This window comes from Eublepharis macularius, chromosome 15 (genome assembly GCF_028583425.1).
Source record: "Eublepharis macularius isolate TG4126 chromosome 15, MPM_Emac_v1.0, whole genome shotgun sequence".
Lineage (NCBI taxonomy): Eukaryota > Metazoa > Chordata > Lepidosauria > Squamata > Eublepharidae > Eublepharis > Eublepharis macularius.
In genome coordinates, this window is record NC_072804.1 from 25274697 (window position 1) to 25294551 (window position 19855).

Sequence of the window (19855 nt, forward strand, 5' to 3'; positions counted from 1 at the left end):
CCATGCAATTTTGATACCATTAAGGACAAAAACAGCTGCCCCAGAGCCTCATTTCCCCAACTCCCCATTGAAAAGAACAGTGTGTGTGTGCATGCGCGCATGTGTGCCTGTGCAGCACCAACACTCACTTTCCTCAAGCATTCTTCAAGGGTCCATAAACTCCAAACACCATTGTTGTGTGCAGGGTTTTTTTTCAGCTGGAACGCGGTGGAACGGAGTTCCGGAACCTCTTGAAAATGGTCACATGGCTGGTGGCCCCGCCCTCTGATCTCCAGACAGAGGGGAGTTTAGATTGCCCTCCGTGCCATGTGGCTCGGAGGGCAGTCTAAACTCTCCTCTAGCTGGAGATCAGGGGGCGGGGCCACCAGCCATGTGACCATTTTCTCCGAGGGCAACCCATTGAGTTCCACCACCTCTTTTCCCAGAAAAAAAGCCCTGGTTGTGTGTGCTTCCAACTCAGTGAGTCGATAGTTTACAGGGAATACTAAGGTCCGTGCAATTTGGGTGACATTAAGTGAGAAAACAGCTGTCCCAAAGATTCTCAAAGGCCTCATTGCAAAGAATGGGTCTGAAACTCATGATTAAAAAAAAAACAGATTAGAACCTAACCGGCAATGACCTACCTGAAAAACAAATAAAGTTAGCTTTAAAACCCCAGATTTAAAACTGAAACACAAATTTTCTCAGTGTACACCTCTAGCAAACAACCTCTCTCAATCTAATGGGACATTGGCAAAGCCAAAGCAGTTTTGGTGGGTATGTGGGATCCGTTAATTATATAACTAATTAAGTTCTCATGGTATGCTATCTGATCCCTTGGAGCTTGTTTGTGTGCTTAGCACCCAGTTAGGGAATGACTTTTCTCAGGCCAGGGAGATTATTTTTGCTTACATCACTGTGTAAAGTATGCATCAAAGACATTATAGAAATAACGTATAGCAACAGCATATGTAAGAAGCTTCCCGACACACCCATACCAAAATATCACACATGACACCTTCCCTTAAGAAGGTGAGATAAGATGAAATAAAAAGAAAATGAGGGGGAAACCTTATTGCCCTGAAAATGAGATAAGCAAATAACCTTGAAATGCTGATCTTGATAACAAAAAAATAATGTCTGTGGGGGCTGAAAAGATAAGTGATCCCCGATTATAATATTCATCTCCCAAGGAGACAAAAAAGGACAATAAAGAAAAGATCTTTCCGAAATTAGTGTCAACTTTTTCTGGAGCGCCAGTGTCCTTGCGGTGCCTTGTCTGTTACAGGAGGTTACGTTTTGGCAGCTCTTTTTCCCAGGTTCCATTGTGTCAGTATCGCAGCTCTATTTTTAGTTCTTGCCATGACATTTGGTAATGAAAATCTGTTCTTGAGCCTCCCTTGCTTCCAGTTCTCAGTCCTTTACCCCCATCTTTAGCACATACTGAATCTCCAGCTGCAAAGAATGTAAAGAAAAAATCCCCCTTCTCTGCTTTTATTAGCGAGCGGCTTAATATTCGGAAATGAAGTTGTTTTCTTATTTTTACCATTTTCCCATTAGAATGCCACAGCCCCGTTATTATCGGGCACCAGATGGGACACGTGTGTCACACTCATTTTGCAAACAACCCATTTGTTACCAATTACTGAGTTCAGTTCAAATTCGGAGTAGTTCTGGGTCCACATATCTGCAGAACTGCCTCACCCGATATGCTCTACAGTGACAGCTTTGCTCATTTGAGCAAAGCCTTCTAAATATGCCATTCTGTGATGGGTAAGATCTGCAGCTGTCTGTAGATGTGTAACCAGGGCTTTTTTTCAGCTGGAATGTGGTGGAACGGAGTTCCGGAACCTTTTGTAAATGGGCACATGGCTGGTGGCCCCACCCCCTGATCTCCAGACAGAGGGGAGTTGAGATTGCCCTCCGCACCACAGCGCGGAGGGCAATCTAAACTCCCCTCTGTCTGGAGATCAGGGGGAGGGGCCACCAGCCATGTGACTATTGTCTCCAAAGGCAACCCACTGAGTTCCACCACCTCTTTTCCCAGAAAAAAAAGCCCTATGTGTAACAGAACTCTAATCTGGAGAACCGGGTTTGATTGCCCACTCCTCCACTTGAAGCCAGCTGGGTGACTTTAGGTCAGTCACAGCTTCTAGGAGCTCTCTCAGCCCCACCCATCTCACAGGATGATAGTTGTGGGAATAATAACATACTTTGTAAACAGATCTGAGAGGGTGTTAAGTTGTCCTGAAGGGCAGTATATAAATCGAATGTTGTTGTTGGTGGTGGTGGTTAGTTGTTGTTGTTACTATTATTATTATGCATACTCAGTGGTGGCTCCACTTGGTGGTGGGCGTGCCGGAGGAGGCCCTTCTATCATTCTGCAGAGTTGTAGGGCCCTGTTGTAGGCCCTTCAGGGCAACTGGTTGGCCTCGGTTTGAAACACGATGCTAGACTAGAGGGACCACTGCCCCGCTCTTGCAGAGCGGTTCCTTCTTATGGTGCCTTGGTATAAACAACAAAAATCTGTGTGCAAGGTTGCATTTTCTTGTGGCTGTGCCCATTTCATGCCAAGTATTTCTTCTGAACAATAAACTTAACTCATCTTGTGCTTTAAGCTGATACAGATCATATCAGTGTCCCATTCATATAATCACAAAGACGATGACTAAATTCATGATATTTTAGTTACCTGTCAAAAATATTACTCACCTCATTTGAGTGGGTGAATATAATTTTCCTGGCTTTATTCAAATTCAGTTCTTCTCTGCAAATGTAAAAATAGCACTTTTTATACTTTGTTTTCTCCCACATTAAACGGGATGTTAAAATGTCCTTTTGATCGGTTTTGCTTCTGTTTTTGGATCAATACTTTACTAGACTTCAAGTTCCAAATGTTAAATTTTGATTTATGCCCTTCCCTCAATAATAATGTGTAAGTAATAGTGAAATGCTCATTATTATGGCAAGTTCGCAGGTTAATCAGAGGCCAACCCTTTAAGAAGTCACAGCATTGTTTCCAGAGTTTTTAGGGCATGTGAACAGATGTGCTAAAACTGTGTTTAGCCCGGGAGTTTAGATGTAGCCTCCCAGGCAGGAAGACGCCAACTCAAGCGGATCAGAACCTCCGCTGGCAGCAAGAGCACAAAAACTACTTAATGGCCAGATGGAGCCAATACATGATGACCTAAGGAAAGAAAAAGAAAGCACAGCAGGAGCGAGTAAAGCCTTCCATGTTTTAACAGAGAGTAGGTCCTCTTGTGGATCAAAAATTGGAAACAGAGAAGCAGGAAGAGCCGTTCTAAATGAGACTTGAGCCTTTCCCCCTCTCTATAATAGTTTTGGTATCCACGGTGAATTTGGACACTGTACTGCTCACCTGCAATTTATGAACAAATTGAATAGCACCGGTCCCAATTTCAGTCCTTGCGAGACCCTGCTGCTCACTTCCCTCCACAGCTGCATTTATTCCTACTCTCTGCTTCCAGTGGTTTATCCCATTTTTCAACCACAAGAGGACCCATCCTCTTATCCCATGATTGCTATGCTTACTCAGGAGTCTCTGGTGAGGTACCTTGTAAGAGGCCTTTTGGAAGTCTATGTTTACCAAATCGCCCTTATCCACATGCTCATTAAGCTGCACAAAGAACTCCAAAAGGTTGATGAGGCAAGACTTTCCTTTGCAGAAACCATGCTGAGTAGTAGTACCCATCATCAGGTTTGTTTCTCTATGGGTTTAGTCATTTTGTATTTAATAACAATTTCTACTTATTTACTTATTTAGGTTGGACAGGCCCAGCCTGACAACCAGCAAGAGACTTGCTCAGGGTAGCATGAGGGGATGGCCAGCACCGACAGTAGAAGTGACATCAATCCTCTCTAGAAATTGCTGGAAACTCTATAGTTTTACCATCGAGTTTCTGGTGATCTCTAGAGAGGCATGACGTTGCTTCCAGGTTTTTCCTGAAAGTGATGTCACACCATTGCTGACAGCTGCCCCATGTTCCCCACCCCCAGTCTCCCACTGGTTGCCAAGGCAGGCGTGGCGATCCTACTCACACATGATGCTGGAATAATCAGCCGTTTGTCTAGGGAAAGTATTCATTTAGATCAGGATTCTCTTTGCTTTAATCCTTTTTGCCTTTTACGGTTTCCATGATTGGTGTTGTTAACCACACAGGTATTCTTTTAGACCTTTCCTAACTGAGGTATGCATTCTATCCAGGCTTCAGTGACCGTGATTTTAAATAGCTTCCAAGCATCCCAGAGAGATGTGTCTATCTTGATTCTTCCTTTCAAACTTATTCTGAACAGAGCCCTCATTTTTGTGAAGTTCCTTCTTTTGAAATCAGATCTGATCGTTTTCAACTTTGGTGGCAGCTTCCCATAGACATGAACGCTAAGCTTCATAGTATTGCGGTCACTGTTCCCAACCGGTGCAATAACATCTACATCTTACACCATGTCTCAAGGCTTGTTCAGAACCACGTCCAGGGTCACTGCCCCTCTAGTCAGCTCTGTGACTGCTGTTCCCATGTACAGTCATGTCCACAAGCTATTTCTAGGCCATGACTTGAATGCACATTCACCCAGCAAAGATGAAGGTAGTTGAAGTCTTTCAGTACTGCATATTCAGACCTGGCCAGATTCTTGCCATCTCCAACTCAAGATCAGTCTCACAGTTTTAGAACAGTAGTACACACACACACACCTTCAGTAACACTTAGGGTTCGGTATCTCCAACTCTAGAAAATCTGTGGGCAGTTTATTCCCCTGATGTTTTCTAGCTTGTTTGATTCTGTGCCATCTTTGATATACAGGCCAACACATCCCTCCCTGACCTGTCTATAAAGTTTGTATCCAGGGATAATCATCTCCCATTTATTGCTGTTTTTCCACCAGGTTTCTGATACTCCCACGATATTTGAATTGTCATTTATTATCAAGCTCTGCAGCACCCGCACCTTGTCTTGGAGGCTTGTAGCTTCGGCAAATACCTCATTTCCTTCTCCAAGGAACCCCACTTCCCTTGGCCCTTTGGTCTCCGACTCTCCTCCCATGCCTGTCTTTTACCCCCCCTACTATTATTGTCATCTTCCAGCTTGTGCCCACCTGTATTACACTGAGCATTTACCACACCATCCTTTTGGGCAGAGTCATCCCAAAGTAGAGGCTCCCAAGCTCCTGTTGGCATTACTCAGGAGTTAATTTCTAAGTTGCTCTGCTACCTTCTGAGAATGACACCTTTTACCTCCTAGACTTTCACATTTTGTCTAATAACCAACTTTCCCCCCTCCAAGACCTCACAAGTACATTTTCCAGTGTCATGATTAGTAATATCACTGCCCTGTACAAGCTTAACTCATAGACCTCTAGATCACTGTTTTTGAAATTAGTCGGGGGGTTTTTCTGCAGAGTCTCAGGTTTTATCAGTTTGGGTATGGCATGTGCTAGGTCTGGATGATGGATTGCTGACACCCCGTCTCAGTTCAGGAAAAATGCTTCTAGGAGCTAGCCCCAGCAGCCAACAAGAAGTTGGAGTGGAGACCATGCCATTGAAACTTAGGGCCCTTGGCATAGGGAAGAGTGTAGAGCTGTTGAAGCATCTTTGGTGCCTAGCATCTCTTACAATAAGGGCTTTAGGGGGTTTCAGATGTTCAGCTCACAAGTAAGTCTGGAGGACCTTTGCACCACTTAATTCGATATTTCACAAGTAAATTTCTTTGACGAACTGAAAGTCATGTTGGAGCAAGGGCAGATGGTGCTGGTCTGATACTTGAGAAAATGGAGGCTGGAGTAGAATGGCTGGTATTCCAACACTGCTGCATTCAAGTTGCCTTTAGTAGCTTTAAAACAACAGTTGAAAATTTTGCATAACTATTAGTAGACATGATTCTGAGAACACTGTAATAATTTTACAGACAGTGGAGCAGATCCTACCTATATCCTACTACTCCACTGAGCAAAGTTTTATCTATCTATCTATCTATCTATCTATCTATCTATCTATCTATCTATCTATCTATCTATCTATCTATCTATCTATCTATCTATCTATCTATCTATCTATCTATCTATCTATCTATCTATCTATCTATCTATCTATCTATCTATCGGCCTGCCTGCCTGCCTGCCTGCCTGCCTGCCTGCCTGCCTGCCTGCCTGCCTGCCTGCCTGCCTGCCTGCCCCCAACCTTTCTTTTTGGCTTAAGCTTGAAGCTTTCCTACAGTTTATGGAGTCTTCTTCCAAATTTGTAGGAAGGCTCTTTAGTCTGGAGGAAGGCTCCTTGGATCCACCCCAATCATTGTGTCTCTGCATGGGTGAGCATGCCCAGTTTCCGCTTCATGACCCTAGTGGGCCACCATAACTTCCCACATAGTCTAGCACCATGACCCTTAAAGGGGCCCAGCACCAGTGATGAACCTTGGCACCAGTTCATGTTTGGATCCCCCTTGGGTGAAGGTCTCCTTCCTTCCATTGTGGACAGCATTTGCTCCAGGCAGGCAGAGCCTTGAGAGTAGGGGTATGCATAATGGAAAAAAAAGAGCCAAAATTACACACAAAAATTACTGGCTGTCATGTATGCCAGCATACCTGCCAATATTGTGTTATTCATTTTGTGCTGGACATAATCATAACTGTTTGCTAAGGTTGTATTCTGTATAATTCATCGAGAGTGTGTAAACTGCTAACTTACAATGCACTGAGCCAGTGGGGGGCGATCTGTTATCTATTGCAAGTATTTACTTTCACTTCTGGAGCAAGTGTCCTTGGATGCCAGCTGCAAGCAGCGAGCAATGTATCTTTTCTCAGAGACTGTGATGATTCCACTCTGTACTCTGTCTAGCCTAAACTAATCAGTTCCCATGTAACTCTTTGGGGTTTCGTGCCAGAATGTCAACGGATCCAAAGGGTGGGAAGTTTCCCTATAATTAGTAGTGTCCAATTTTGAATAGTCACTTCTGCCAATTGCTACCTTTGTGTGAACACCTTGGACTGTATGGATCTCTAATAAAGTTGCTTCAACTGGAACACGTGTGTGCTAACTGTGGAGAACTTGAAGGGATCTAACTGCCAGGGACTGACACTGGCTCAGCTCATTAAAGCAGCTTCTGGAACGTCGGAACAAAATCAGGAATCCAAGCTGTAATGAGTCCCCCTGCCACTGATCATTTGTTTTGTGTGTTTCGGATCGGTTCTTACCAGTGCAGCCAAGGACAGGCCGGCCGGCCAGTGTCATTGTGGAGGAAAGAAGAAGGAGAATGAGCCAATTGAAAGGAAAGGAGCATCCATCGTGCATTGGAGGGGAGAGAGGGGAATTGTTGCCTCTTCCTAGGTAATGGCATTGTCTTGCAGCCAATGGAAACTCAGGGGAGCACACAGCAGGATGCCAAAGCAACAATTCATTTGCTAAGAAGTGAATAGCAGACTTCTTATAATGTTTTGCTGTAGTCAGGGCTGAGGAGCTGCTGTAACTCATTTGCAAGGGAGCTAGGAGCAACTTGCAAGTGTGCTGTTTTTCTCCCCGTGGCTGTCAGGAGTTCCTCCCAGCAGAAATAAGCAAAAGCACACAACAGGATACAAAGGCAATAATTTATGAGCTAAGAATGAACAGCAGACTTCTTACAATGTAGTGCTGCACCATTTGGGTTGTTTTGAAATGGAGTCATGGACGAGGGGATGCTGCCATGCCACATATGCAAGGGAAGCTAAGCTAGCAGCAACTTGCAAGCATGCGGTTTCCCTCCCCGTGGCTTTCAGGAGTCCCTCCCAGGCAGGAACAAGCAACGGAAGAGCCTGAAACTTGACGGAAAACACGGTTGGTAGATGCTTTGGTGCGGAGGACTGCCTTCTGTGAAATTTTGGTGCCATAATATACAAAAACGGTTGTCTCAGAGACTCATTTCTTATCCCCCCTCCCAAGAGGAACAGTCAGCGTCTGTACATGTGTGGCTATTCACTTGACCAAAATTCAAGACAACAGAGAGATCCAAATGGATTACGTCCAAGCTGGCCCTGGCTCCACCCGAAACAAAACAGTAATGTTACGGACTACTTTCAGAAGCTGTGAAACTGATTCAAAAATGACAAAATTCAAATTGCACACCCCTGCTTGAGACGACTGGGGTGCATCTAAGTCCTTGAGTCCTAGCAGAGGAAGATGGAGGTAGACGAGGGAACAGCTGGGTGGGGGTGTTACCCTGAAAGCAGCCGGAAGCCATATTTTCTGGTCACCTCCACAGCTGATTCTGCAGACGTTGGATAATGCACTTTCAATGCACTTTATCAATCATTTGAGGTGGATTTTTTGTTCCACACATGAAAAAATCCATTCCAAATGATCTATAAAGAGAATTGGAAGTGCATTATCCAACGTGTGCGGAATCACATGTGTTGTCTTTTGGTGCCTCTTTTGCATCCTTGTCCAACTTGTACCCAAGGGAGAGGATCCACCATCCCATTAGTTACACTTACCAAAATATTTTATAACTTCTCAAATAGACCGTGTTGATGACGTGATCAAAGATGCACAGTTTACAGATATAATAACCAGTAATTGTTAAGGCTGCGCAGGAGAGGAAAAAGTTCAAGGCAGACAAATACTCTAGTAGCTTAAGCTTGCAGTAGAAGGGAAGAGAAGGGAAATGATTTAATGCCACAGCTAAAGTGGTTAATGGCGATATGAAGAGCTTTTAAAACATATTGGAGGAGGGAGGAGCATGAGGAAGAATGGGTATTCTGATGAATAAGTGATGAATCACAATGGCTGAGAAAGCAAACCTCCTTTCAGATATAATCTTCCATTACAGAAAGGAAATTGCCCGGAAAGTGGTTGTGTGGGAGACAGTGCCTGCCGGAGAGGACCCACATACAAGGCCATCAATTGTGTCTCTCATCCTCTGGTTACTGAACAATTTGGGCAAGATGATCTCGTGCATGTTAAAACTTGATTTCTCGTAACTATAACTTGAGGACTGATTTTTCTGAAAAGCATGTTATATGAAGGAACAGTGGTTCTGAAATGGCTGGATTCTGGGACATAAGTCTGGTACCCTCGCTCAGGGACTCAAGCAGAGAGACCCCCAAAGAGGTTCTTTATGGCTCTTCCCGAGGTCATTCTTTGGTACCCCAAACCAACCCTTGAAAACTTCTGTTGAAACACTTAATGGAGCATATGTAGAGGACACACTGAACATTTCTGTCACCTCCGACACATATAGCTGTAAGGCTCAGCAGCTGCATACCTCGCCCCCGGGGCCTGGAGCCGCAGCCACCCATGATGATTACTCTGCACCTTGCCTGAAGGGTCTGACTAGACATAACTGTTTCCTTGAGTCCACACACATGTTCTTCCATGCCAGTGCACAGTCTAGGCGTGACGGACATGTACTGAATAGTTCTCATGTTCCTTTGTTGCAGGGTGACTCCATGTTCTGGTTTTGATTCTGTCAAGGATTTTTCATCGTCTGTCTGGCATCCCTTGATCTCTGCCTCCCCTCTGAGTCTATAATGTGCCCTGGCTAGAAATATAGGGGAATAGGTGCCTGATTTGACCAAGAAACTCACTAAAAACGTCAGCACAGTGTGCGACTGCCATAAAAAAAGCTAATGCTATGCTAGGGGTTATTAGGAAAGGGATTGAAAACAAATCAGCCGGTATCATAATGCCTCTGTATAAATCGATGGTGAGGCCTCATTTGGAGTACTGTGTACAGTTCTGGTCGCCACACCTTAAAAAAGATATCATAGCACTGGAAAAAGTACAGAGAAGGGCAACTAAAATGATTAAAGGGTTGGAACACTTTCCCTATGAGGAAAGATTGAGGCGCTTGGGGCTCTTTAGCCTGGAGAAAAGACGACTGAGGGGAGACATGATAGAGGTTTACAAGATAATGCACGGGTTAGAGAAGGTAGAGAAAGATGTGTTTTTCTCCCTTTCTCACAATACAAGAACTCGTGGGCACTCTATGAAATTATTGAGCAGTCGGGTTAGAACAGATAGAAGAAAATACTACTTTACACAAAGGGTGATAAACACATGGAATTCGTTGCCACAGGAGGTGGTGGCAGCTACAAGCATTGCCAGCTTCAAGAGGGGACTGGACAAATATATGGAGCAGAGGTCCATCAGTGGCTATTAGCCACAGGAGATAGATGGTATTCTCTTTGTGGGGAGGTGGTGCTCTGTTGTCTTGGTGCTGGAAGGAAGGCAGTGGGAGGGCTTCTGGTGTCCTGGCCTCACTGACAGTCCTTTAGATGGCACTGGATTTCTAGCCACTGTGTGTGACAGAATGTTGGACTGGATGGGCCACTGGCCTGATCCAACATGGCTTTGCTTATGTTCTTAAGATGCCTTTGTACACAGAAACAGGGCTAGTTGGGCGCCATAACTAGATATGCCAAAAAGGGAGTCTAGAGGCCTAGAATAGAGCAAAGCTGGAGAGGGGCACAAAACAGTGGGAAAACATAGTTTTATGGCCTTGTGTAGATTAGAAGAGCTATCTAACTCATATCAATATATACAATGTATTAAGGCCCAGCTGCAGAGACCATCTGAGAAGAACTAGAATTCACAGAAGTGAGAGATAGAACTAGGGATCCCAGGTCCCTTGGTAGGGGTGGGAGAAGAGGTGGGGGAACAGGCCTTGCGGGCACACTCTTGGGACGGCACAACAAAGTCACTCCCAGGAATGATGTCCTTGCACTGCCCTGAGAGCACTGCTGTGCTTTGCAACAGGCCAATTTGGCCCACTGCAAATTGGCCCACTGCAAAGCGCATGCACTCGAGGAACAGTCTCCAGGCAGCACAAAGTGAAGTGAGGGGCCCCCTCACCGCTGGGAGGATAAAATCACCTGGCAGCCCTAAATAGAACTCAAGGATGAATGTATTGGTGGAAGGCCAAAAGAAATTCATATGCTTGAGAAACTTGTAATCACTCATTTTATATAGACTTTGTTCAGATAAGAAGCTGCTAACACGAACTAACAATTGTTATAATTTTAAGAAGATGTTTCAAATATGGATAACATTGGCTGGTGTTTGAATTTATAAGATAATTAGTTAGCCAAGAATGTGCATCCTTTGAAGTGGGACAGATAGCTATTAGGAGATGGCTGAAACCCTATAAATATTAGAGGTTGAATTGATTGGGAACTTCTTCCTAGAAGGGGCTCCTTGCCCGTGACCTGTTTATTTTTGGGTGAGATGCTTTTTCAGACTCATATAATTACTGTCCTTCAGTGATCTATGTAGTTATTATAATGGATGGTATGATTTTCTGTTGATTGAACTGATACTAAGAATGCTGAATAATCATGTTTTATTAATAAAGGATTTGAATGGAAATAGAGATTCTGTGATATTATTACTTGTGTGCTATACCTGGTAACAAACCTAAAACATTTGTGGTTAGGGTTGCCAGGTCCCCTGACCTGCCCCGCCCCCCCAGGGGGCGGGGGATCTGGGGCCTGGCTCCTACCTTGTGCTTTTCCTTTTCATGCACAGCGCACATGAGTGCTTCCAGCTTGTGCGATGACATCACTTCCAGGAAGTGACATCATCTCATGCTCCCCAGGGGGCTGAATTGGTCAATTTGGCTCGATTTGGGCCTGATTTGGGTTGAATCAGGCTGCTGCGAAATGCAGGAGTGCTCTTGCGCCCTGCAGTGGTTGTATTCGGGCTGAATCCAGGTTGTGGGAGGGATATCCCACCCCCACTGACCAGGTAAGGAGGGGTGGGGGAGGGGAGCGGGGGAGGGGCGGGGGATGGGAGCGGGTGATCCCCTGCCCTTGGCAGGGGACTGGTGTACTTATTTGTGGTGTACTTCTTGCCAGGATTTAAATGATTTGACATAGGAAAGCTAACTAGACATTCAGGGATTCTTAAGTGCACGTCTATATCTGAATCAGGCCTGACCGGAGTCATCCAGAACACCTGTCTTATGTGTGTATTTTGGATCCCCTTGTGCCTTATTGGTCAACACTTGGACAGGAGACCACCAGCTTCCCAAACAACTCTGACTGACTTCCTGAGCATTGCATTTTGAAAGACCGGTGACTTATTCCTGGGCCCAGAAATTCCATTTCTTTTATCCTGCACCAAGTCTTCAGCTCCTTGAAAGTTCCCGGAAGTGATGTCATCACACAAGCACTAGGAGCATGCTTTGCGCACGCACAAAACCAAGCACACAGACAGCATGAGGTAAATGCCGGATCTCCCCACTCCTGTCGGGAGGGTAAGGGGACCTGGCAACGCTATACATACTGCAGCAGAAGAGAAGAGTGCAGAACACCAGAATTTACCCACCTCCCAGCCCTTTCTGTGCCACTCCAACAATGAGAAGGAGCGCAAGACAAAAAAGCCTGCCTAAAAGACGAGGATTTTGGAACTGACTTTTGATTACAGTTTGCTATTTTTTTTCTTGTTTTAATTCAAAGAAGAGAAGTGTGTTGTGTTTTAATAGCTGCTTTGCTAACATAATGTTAACATTTGTGTCTGAAGAAGTGAGCTCTGCCTCAGGAAAGCTCCCACCCTACCACATATTTTGTCAGTCTTATAGGTGCTCCTGGACTCTTGCTCTTAAAATTGGGAAGTTTGTCCCATTAGGGAGAGCGTAGTTTGTTGCTAGGCAGACAAGGCCCTCTAGACGTGAGGAGAGAGAAAAGGGCAGAGAAAGATGGAGAAGAAAGTAAAAACGGGGCCTGTAAATGAAGAATAAAACCACTTGTTCAGTATCCTGACTGATGTTGTCTCCTTGCCTGCATTAAGCCACAGAAGCTGGACAAGCATAGAAGTTTATTAAGCTGGTCAGAAGTTTAAATACTGTCCACTTGAAATTTTAGAGTTTAATTGGCTTCCATGTTTTTGAAAAGGGTTGTGATAGAAACAGAATGCTGGAACTCCATAGAGATTGCAACGTATAGAGGCATCTTGTTCCTGAAAAGTGTGGAGTGCTGGTCTTTTGGAATTCCACTGTGTTTACATCTTTGTAAATAAAACCACTTTCTTTAGGGCAGCCACTGAGGTAAGCGGGTGAGATAAGGCCAGCTTTTTGAATGTTCGTTCTGTGCTTTGCATCTGACAGAAATGAAAGAACTCATATTACAGTTTAAAGCCCCTCCTCCCAAGATCATTGTCTGAAGTCTAAAATTATGTAACTGAACCACTGTGGCGTCACCTGTGAGGCTCAGTTATATTTGGCGGGCATCACAACACTACATTTGTACGCTTATATGGGGCGGGAGGTGGGAGTGGAACTACAATAGCCTGTCAGCTCATTTTTACAGACCTGCAGCTAACACTTTGCCCCACCTTTGTTTTCCAGGTACTCAACAACAGCTTAAAAACCAGGCTTTGGCCAGAAATTCTTTGGCATGATACAAAGGACATGGGCCAAAAGGCTTTTGAGTATCAGCCTGTCGTTTGTGACCTCTGGCAACAACAGCTGAGAATTGAGAGCATACCATACAGAAAGGAAAAGGTGTGATGCTGCAATCTGTTGGCTGGGAGGAGGCTACAAAGGGCTCAGTAGGTGAGTATTTTAGCTGATAGCTGCTGCCCCAAACAAGGTCTCCTAGGAAGACTGTATTTCCCTGTGACCCATCAGTGGCTGTGGGCTGCTGCTGGGGTTATGTTTTACTGTGTGCTTGGGTAAATGTGCTGCAGTGGGAGGGGGAAGAGGTGCCACAGTTGAAGAGAGGGAAGCAGGGCTTTTTTTTCAGCTGGAACGCAGTGGAACGGAGTTCTGGAACCTCTTGAAAATGGTCACATGTCTGGTGGCCCCGCCCCCTGATTTCCAGACAGAGGGGAGTTTAGGCATAGGGCAATCTAAACTCCCCTCTGTCTGGCGATCAGGGGGTGGGGCCACCAGACATGTGACCATTTTCTCCAAGGGCAACCCACTGAGTTCCACCACCTCTTTCCCCAGAAAAAAAGCCCTGGATGGAAGTATAGGAGTGTGGGGAGGATGGGCTAGGTAAGAATGGGAGGGATCATCAGGTGACGCCAATCTCCCTTCCAGTCCTTTTTCCAGCAGAGGAAATCATGGACATCTTGCTGTTCACCTAGAAGTACTGCTTTTGAATGCCAACTCAGTTACCAGTAAAACAATACTGACGGAGGAGGCCAACCTGGTATATGCATCAAGAGTAGCAGGTGCAATCTGGAACCTGGGAGCACCACAAAGACCCAAGGGAGGGATAACTTTCCTCACCCCACCTGAGGTTTTCTGGTACACCATCAACCTAGGCTTTGTGGGTGGGAAGCAGGAGTGGAAAACCATGGTACATGTCACCACATAGACTCTCTAAAATGTATAATACCACAAAGAGCTGCTGCCTTTGCAATAATGTTAATGTTATTTTTAATATGTGGTGGGAGTGCTCATGAGCTGTAAAATATTGGAAAATGATTGTAGCAAATATTTTAGCTAGCATAGGCTTTACAATCACTTGCACAGCCAAATTGTTACTGTTAAATTATGTTCTGTGGATCCCATCTTCTCTTCAAGAACTGGTTCTATATGAAGTAACAATTGTTCATATTGTTTAGGCCAGACATTGGGGGGGGAAACTCCCGCCCAGGGAAAAAGGAGTGGTTGGAGAAATTGAGCATGTTTTATATGATCAAATTGATGGCTTGTTTAAAAAAGAAAAGCTCTAAAAATATTGATATCTGGAAACAAATGGTGAACCAGATGGACAATTAATTTTGATTTACATGGATTACTTGGAAGTAGCGATTAATCCAATCCTACCATGTAAAAGGCAAGCTGTGTTGGCGACGACTCAGTTTTTATCCTCGCACAGGCGCATTGCTGACAACTCTGGCCTTGAGGCTGCTGCGAGGTGCTCGCTTGCCGCTGGGAGGGGTACTGCTAATTCGACAGTCTAAGCACCCCTCCCCATGCCTCCCCTCAATCCCCTCCCACTCTGGTTTGCAGGCCACTGCAAAGTGCCCACTTGCCTCTGGGAGGAGTGCTCAGGTTGATGATTTGCCAAGCCCCCTTGTGGTGGCAAGCAGGCGCTTCGCAGCAGCCCCCCTGGCCAAAGCAAGAGGTTACTGAGGGAAAGAAGAACAGATTACAAATTAATCTTCATGCAGGCGCATTGCCAAGAGGGGGCCTGCTGAATCGACATCCTAAGCACTCCTCCCTGCGCCTCACCTGAGAATTGCTGAGAAGGCGGAAGCCCTGGTGGCACTGGATGCCAAGTTACTTCCCAATTCGGACAAAATCTTTACAAAAAACATTGTATACAAAGAAATCTTTCAGCATTGTTGACTGATTTGTTATGTTTAATGAAAAATTAAAAATGACCAACAAGAGTTCTCTAGAGCCCATTGTATTCTTTCACACAATGAGTTTCATTGCTAGTTATTTATATTCTGGTTTTAAAAGGGAAAAAAATAACTTTTACACACAATTTTGCCCCAGGTTGGATGCTATTAGGCAGTGGATCCCCCTCCCGCCCCCGGTTCTGCATAGTGTGGTGTAGTCAATGTAGTAGCATGGGACTAGGATCTGAAATACCCAAGTTTAAATTCCCACTCTGCCATAGAGACTTGCTGGTTAACCTGGAGCCAGTCATGAAGTGTCAGCCCAACTTACCTCACAGGGTTGTTGTGAGGATAAAATGGAGACGGGGAGAATGTTCTAAGTCAATTGGGTCCCCATCGGGGAGAAAGACAAGATATAAATGATGTAAGTAAATAAATAATTAAACTTAGTGGTATGCCAAAACCAGGTGCCTGATTTTGGGGTATTTCCTCAGTGGCTATTCTCTGCATGGAAACGGGAAGCAAGGAAAGTTCTTTTGTTCCCTTAACTGTTCCCCCTCATTCCTAGAGCAGCCCTTTCCTCTCCCCCATACACTCAAAGAGCACTTGGGCTTCTGTATGATTGCTGGCCTTTGTCAACGCATTGGAGGGAAACCATTTGGGTTTTTTTTTGGTTGCACAATCTAATGTCAGAGGCTCCAACGAATATCTTCTTCTCCACTGGCATTCAACACAGAGAGGCTAGTGGAAACTGCTTTTAAAAGCATGGCCTAAAACATCTTTTCCACCACCCTTGACTTATTTTACATTTTTTAAATTTTGTAACACTAAGTCTGATAGATTCTAGTTCATCCAAAAGCTTACACTCTGTTTTGTGTCACTGTAGCTGGTTCTAATAAAAGGTATTCCGTGTATCATGGTTTGTTTTTTTATTTTGATTTAGGACAAGTACAGCTGCAAACATACCTTGTCTGCTTTAAAAATACCTGAATTGAGCAGAAATATGTCACCGAGATGAGGATGAACTAGCAAGATACTATGCATAGCAGAATTTACCAACAACACAAGGTAAAGCTTCCCAGTTTTGCTTTATTTGACTTTTCACCTCATGCATCATCTTAAATTTATCTCCAAAATTGTTAATACATAGACTATCAAGTAATTTCTTTATTATCCGGGCTAAAGGGGATCTTTGACTCTCACTCGGAGGAAGAGAATTCCAATGGAGGGACACAATTTGGGATTTTGTATTTTTCTTGCCTAGTGGAACTAAAGTGTAACTTGACAACAAAGGCGACAGCATAGATCTACTTTCCCAGCTGCTGGATGGTGAGGAGCGGCATTGCAAAACTTTGCCTAAAACCTCTCTTTGAAACGTAGAGCCTGAAGGAGAGTTCTAGTGAACTCAAAAGCTTGCATTCTGTTTTGTGTCATTGCAGCCGGTAGTAAAGAAGGGTAGTCTCTTGGACTGTGGTTTGGTTTTGACTCCGTTCTGCCTGCCAAAGCATCCTGCTGTAGTCAGCTCTTGGTCCTGTTCTTTATAAGCTGAGTCTCCAAGAGAGCCATCTAGTTCTGTGGGCCTGTTCTCCCCAAGATCAGGAGAGAGCAGGCAAAGAAGCCAGGACTCCAAATGGGGTTTTTCACTGGCACGCTGAAAACCATTCGGGAAAGGAAGCACTGGAACCTCTCCAAGGAAAGTCGGTAATCTTTTAGGAGCCGGTTGAAAGCCCCAGGAGAGGACTGCGGGTCTCTTTTCCACCCACGCCCTAAGAAGTCCTAATCTTCTATCCGCCATGCCTTCAGTGCAGCAACAGGTGGACCAGAATGCAAGGAAGAGAAGCCCAGGAATGCAGCATCGTGCTGGAGCGCAGGCAGCCCTGCAGCGCAGCAAGGCGGAAGGGGAGGGGGCGCCACGAAAGAAGTTGGGGCCCCGGGAGAGTAAGAGGACCCCGCAGGCAGCCCCACACCGCCAGGAGCTGGAGGGAGCCCGGGAGCCCTTTCGCTGCTAAAGGGCCAAGGCGAGCCGAAGGAGCGGAGGCCTCCCGCTGCTCCAGCCCGCGGCCGGGGAGGCTCCCGGGAGCACGTGCCGGCCGGGCTCGGAGGGGCTGGCGAGGGGCGGCGCGCTTGCCCCGGGGAGATGCGCGGCGCAGCAGCGGCGGGCTGCCCGGCCGGCCCCGGCGCGCCCGAGCTCGGAGGGGCTGGCGCTGGCGGGCGCCCCCTCCCTGCCTCCCTCGCTCCCTCCCTCTCTCTCCGCCTGGGAGGACGCGGCAGAGCGCAGGGGCTGGCCAGCCGCGGCAGAACTTGCGGGGCGGCGCGAGAGGCGGCTGGCGGGCGCCGGGGCGGGCGGGAGGACGCCTGGCTGTCGGCGGAGGGGGCCCGGGCGCGGCGGCGAGAGCGACCCCAGCCCCTCCGGGCCTCGCGCCGCTCGCCGGGCACTTATGGGGATGAAACATTCCTCCCGCTGCCTGCTCCTGAGGAGGAAAATGGCGGAGAACGCGGCGGCGGAGAACGCCGAGGTAAGGCGCCGAGCGGCAGCCCAACTTTCCCGTGGCCGGCCGGCCGGGACGCCTCCCCGCGGCGGCGGGGCGCTTGGGCTGCGTGAGTCCCGCAGGACAGACCGCCGCTTCTCAGCCGCCTGCCCCGCCTTTGGCGAGCCGCCGGCGGAGCTGTCCAGGGTGCTGCAGCCGCCTTCCCGCTGGGGCAGCGCCGGGCGCTTCCTCGCGAGTCTCCCGGGCCCTTTCGCGGGGGCCTGTGGCGGGCTCGGGGGCCGGTGGGGGGCCGAATGTGCGCGCGTGGGGGGGGGGGGGGGCGCGGCGCGTGTTGAGTGTCCCTCGCGCCGGAGCCGGCGCCAAACTCTCCGTGGCTATTAATAGCTGTTGCCGGTGTTCTTGCGGAATACTTTCCACGGGGGGGGGGGGGCTGGCTGGCCCCGCAGCCTCCGGGAATCGTGCAGCGGCTGGCGCTGCCCCCCCGGCCTCCGTTGTCTCGATCTGGGCTTCTTCAGTCGGGATCAAAGAAGGTCAGACCAGCCCGTCAGAGAAAGCGAGTGAGAAGGCGTGGGAAAGAAGCCGTAAATATCTCCTCGTTCCTCGGCCCCCTCGGCGTCCCCTGCAGTCATTGCGCCTTGCTCTCTCCCCCTTCTCTGCTCAGGAGGGGCTTTGAAACGTGCCCGGGTGCCGGCGGAATGGGATGGTCGCAAATGAAGATGGTTTAAGCAATAAAGCGGCAGGCACGCAGTAGCTGCAGCCTAGCCCCCCTAAGAAGCCTTTTTAGCAGAAGGTTCTATAAATAGCACCAGGCAGGCAGGCAGGCAGGCGGCACATCTGTAGCTCGATAGAGGAGCCAAGGCACTTACGGCATATTTGCAGGATCAAACCTTTTATTATTAGTATCATTATTGTTAAGGGATGCAGACTAGAATTGCCTTTAAATGTTCTGTCAGGGGGAGCCATAAGCTAAGCTTAACTTCCCTCTTTAGTTTCCAGAGCTTCTTTTCTTCACTCTTTGCGTACTGCTGCATAGTGCATTTACTGTGTAGACAGTTGGAAACCTTTCATGTAGAAGGTGGAGAGTCCCTGGCCCAGGAAAAGTAAAGCACCCCGTTTTTTCTCCTTCGGCTACATGCAAATTAGTTTTGATAGCCAAATGGAACCTCCCTGTTCAGAAGCAGTTTGCTTCTGCATGCCAGACTTGCTTGTAAATTTCCCAAAGGCATCTTAGTTATAACACAGTGTCGGAAACACGACACTTCATAAGAGGAATCCTTAGCCTGACCTAGCAAGGCAGTTAGTTATATTAAAATGGATGCCCTGAGAAAGGAAAAGCATATTACAGTCCAGTTCAAGGAAGCCAGGCACTGTTTACTGTATAGAGCTGTTAAAGTTTATTTCGTTATTTCCTTCATTTATAGTATACCTCTTTGGAAGTTAAAATGCATGTATTGCTTCACATACTCAGGAAAAAGCACTATACAAAGAGTAGCAGGTATGTTCTAGTTTAAAAAGGTAAAGGTAGTCCCCTGTGCAAGCACCGAGTCATTACTGACCCATGGGGGGATGTTGCATCACGACATTTTCTTAGCTGACTTTTTATGGGGTGGTTTGCCATTGCCTTTCTCAGTCATCTACACTTTACCCCCAGGAACCTGGGTACTCATTTTACCGACCTCGGAAGGATGGACGGCTGAGTCAACCTTGAGCAGGCTACCTGAACCTGGCTTCCACCAGGATCGAACTCAGGTCGTGAGCAGAGCTTGGACTGCAGTTCTGCAGCTTACCACTCTGCGCCACGGGGCTGGTTATATATTCTATATTCTATATATTCTATATTCTAGTTTAGATGTCTTTTAATCTCTTTCTAAAAGTTTGTTGGGATTTCAAATGGTTTCAAGGGGGAAGTTACAATAAAACTAAATGTGCCCAAACCTATACATTTAATGAGAGACAGACAAATCACACCGCCAGCCCATCCCTCATCGCTGAAGAGCCAATCAGATTTTCATGTTTGGGCCTTCTCTGCTCCTGGAGGACAAGAAGTGTGTCCTCCGTGGAGAATGAGTACCACAATTTGCCTACTGCGCTCCCAAGCTCAGCCTAAAGG

The 19855-nt window shown here is 46.7% G+C and overlaps 1 protein-coding gene across 1 annotated transcript in view; it reads left to right on the forward strand.

The window, feature by feature from the left end:
* Window positions 1-17694: 17694 nt before the first annotated feature.
* PRMT8 (protein arginine methyltransferase 8) overlaps window positions 17695-19855 on the forward strand; it is a 106872-nt gene continuing 104711 nt past the window's right edge. The window contains exon 1 of the mRNA XM_054999319.1: window positions 17695-17772. Within this exon, the coding sequence (XP_054855294.1) occupies window positions 17695-17772 (78 nt within the window). The remainder of the gene's footprint in view (window positions 17773-19855) is intronic.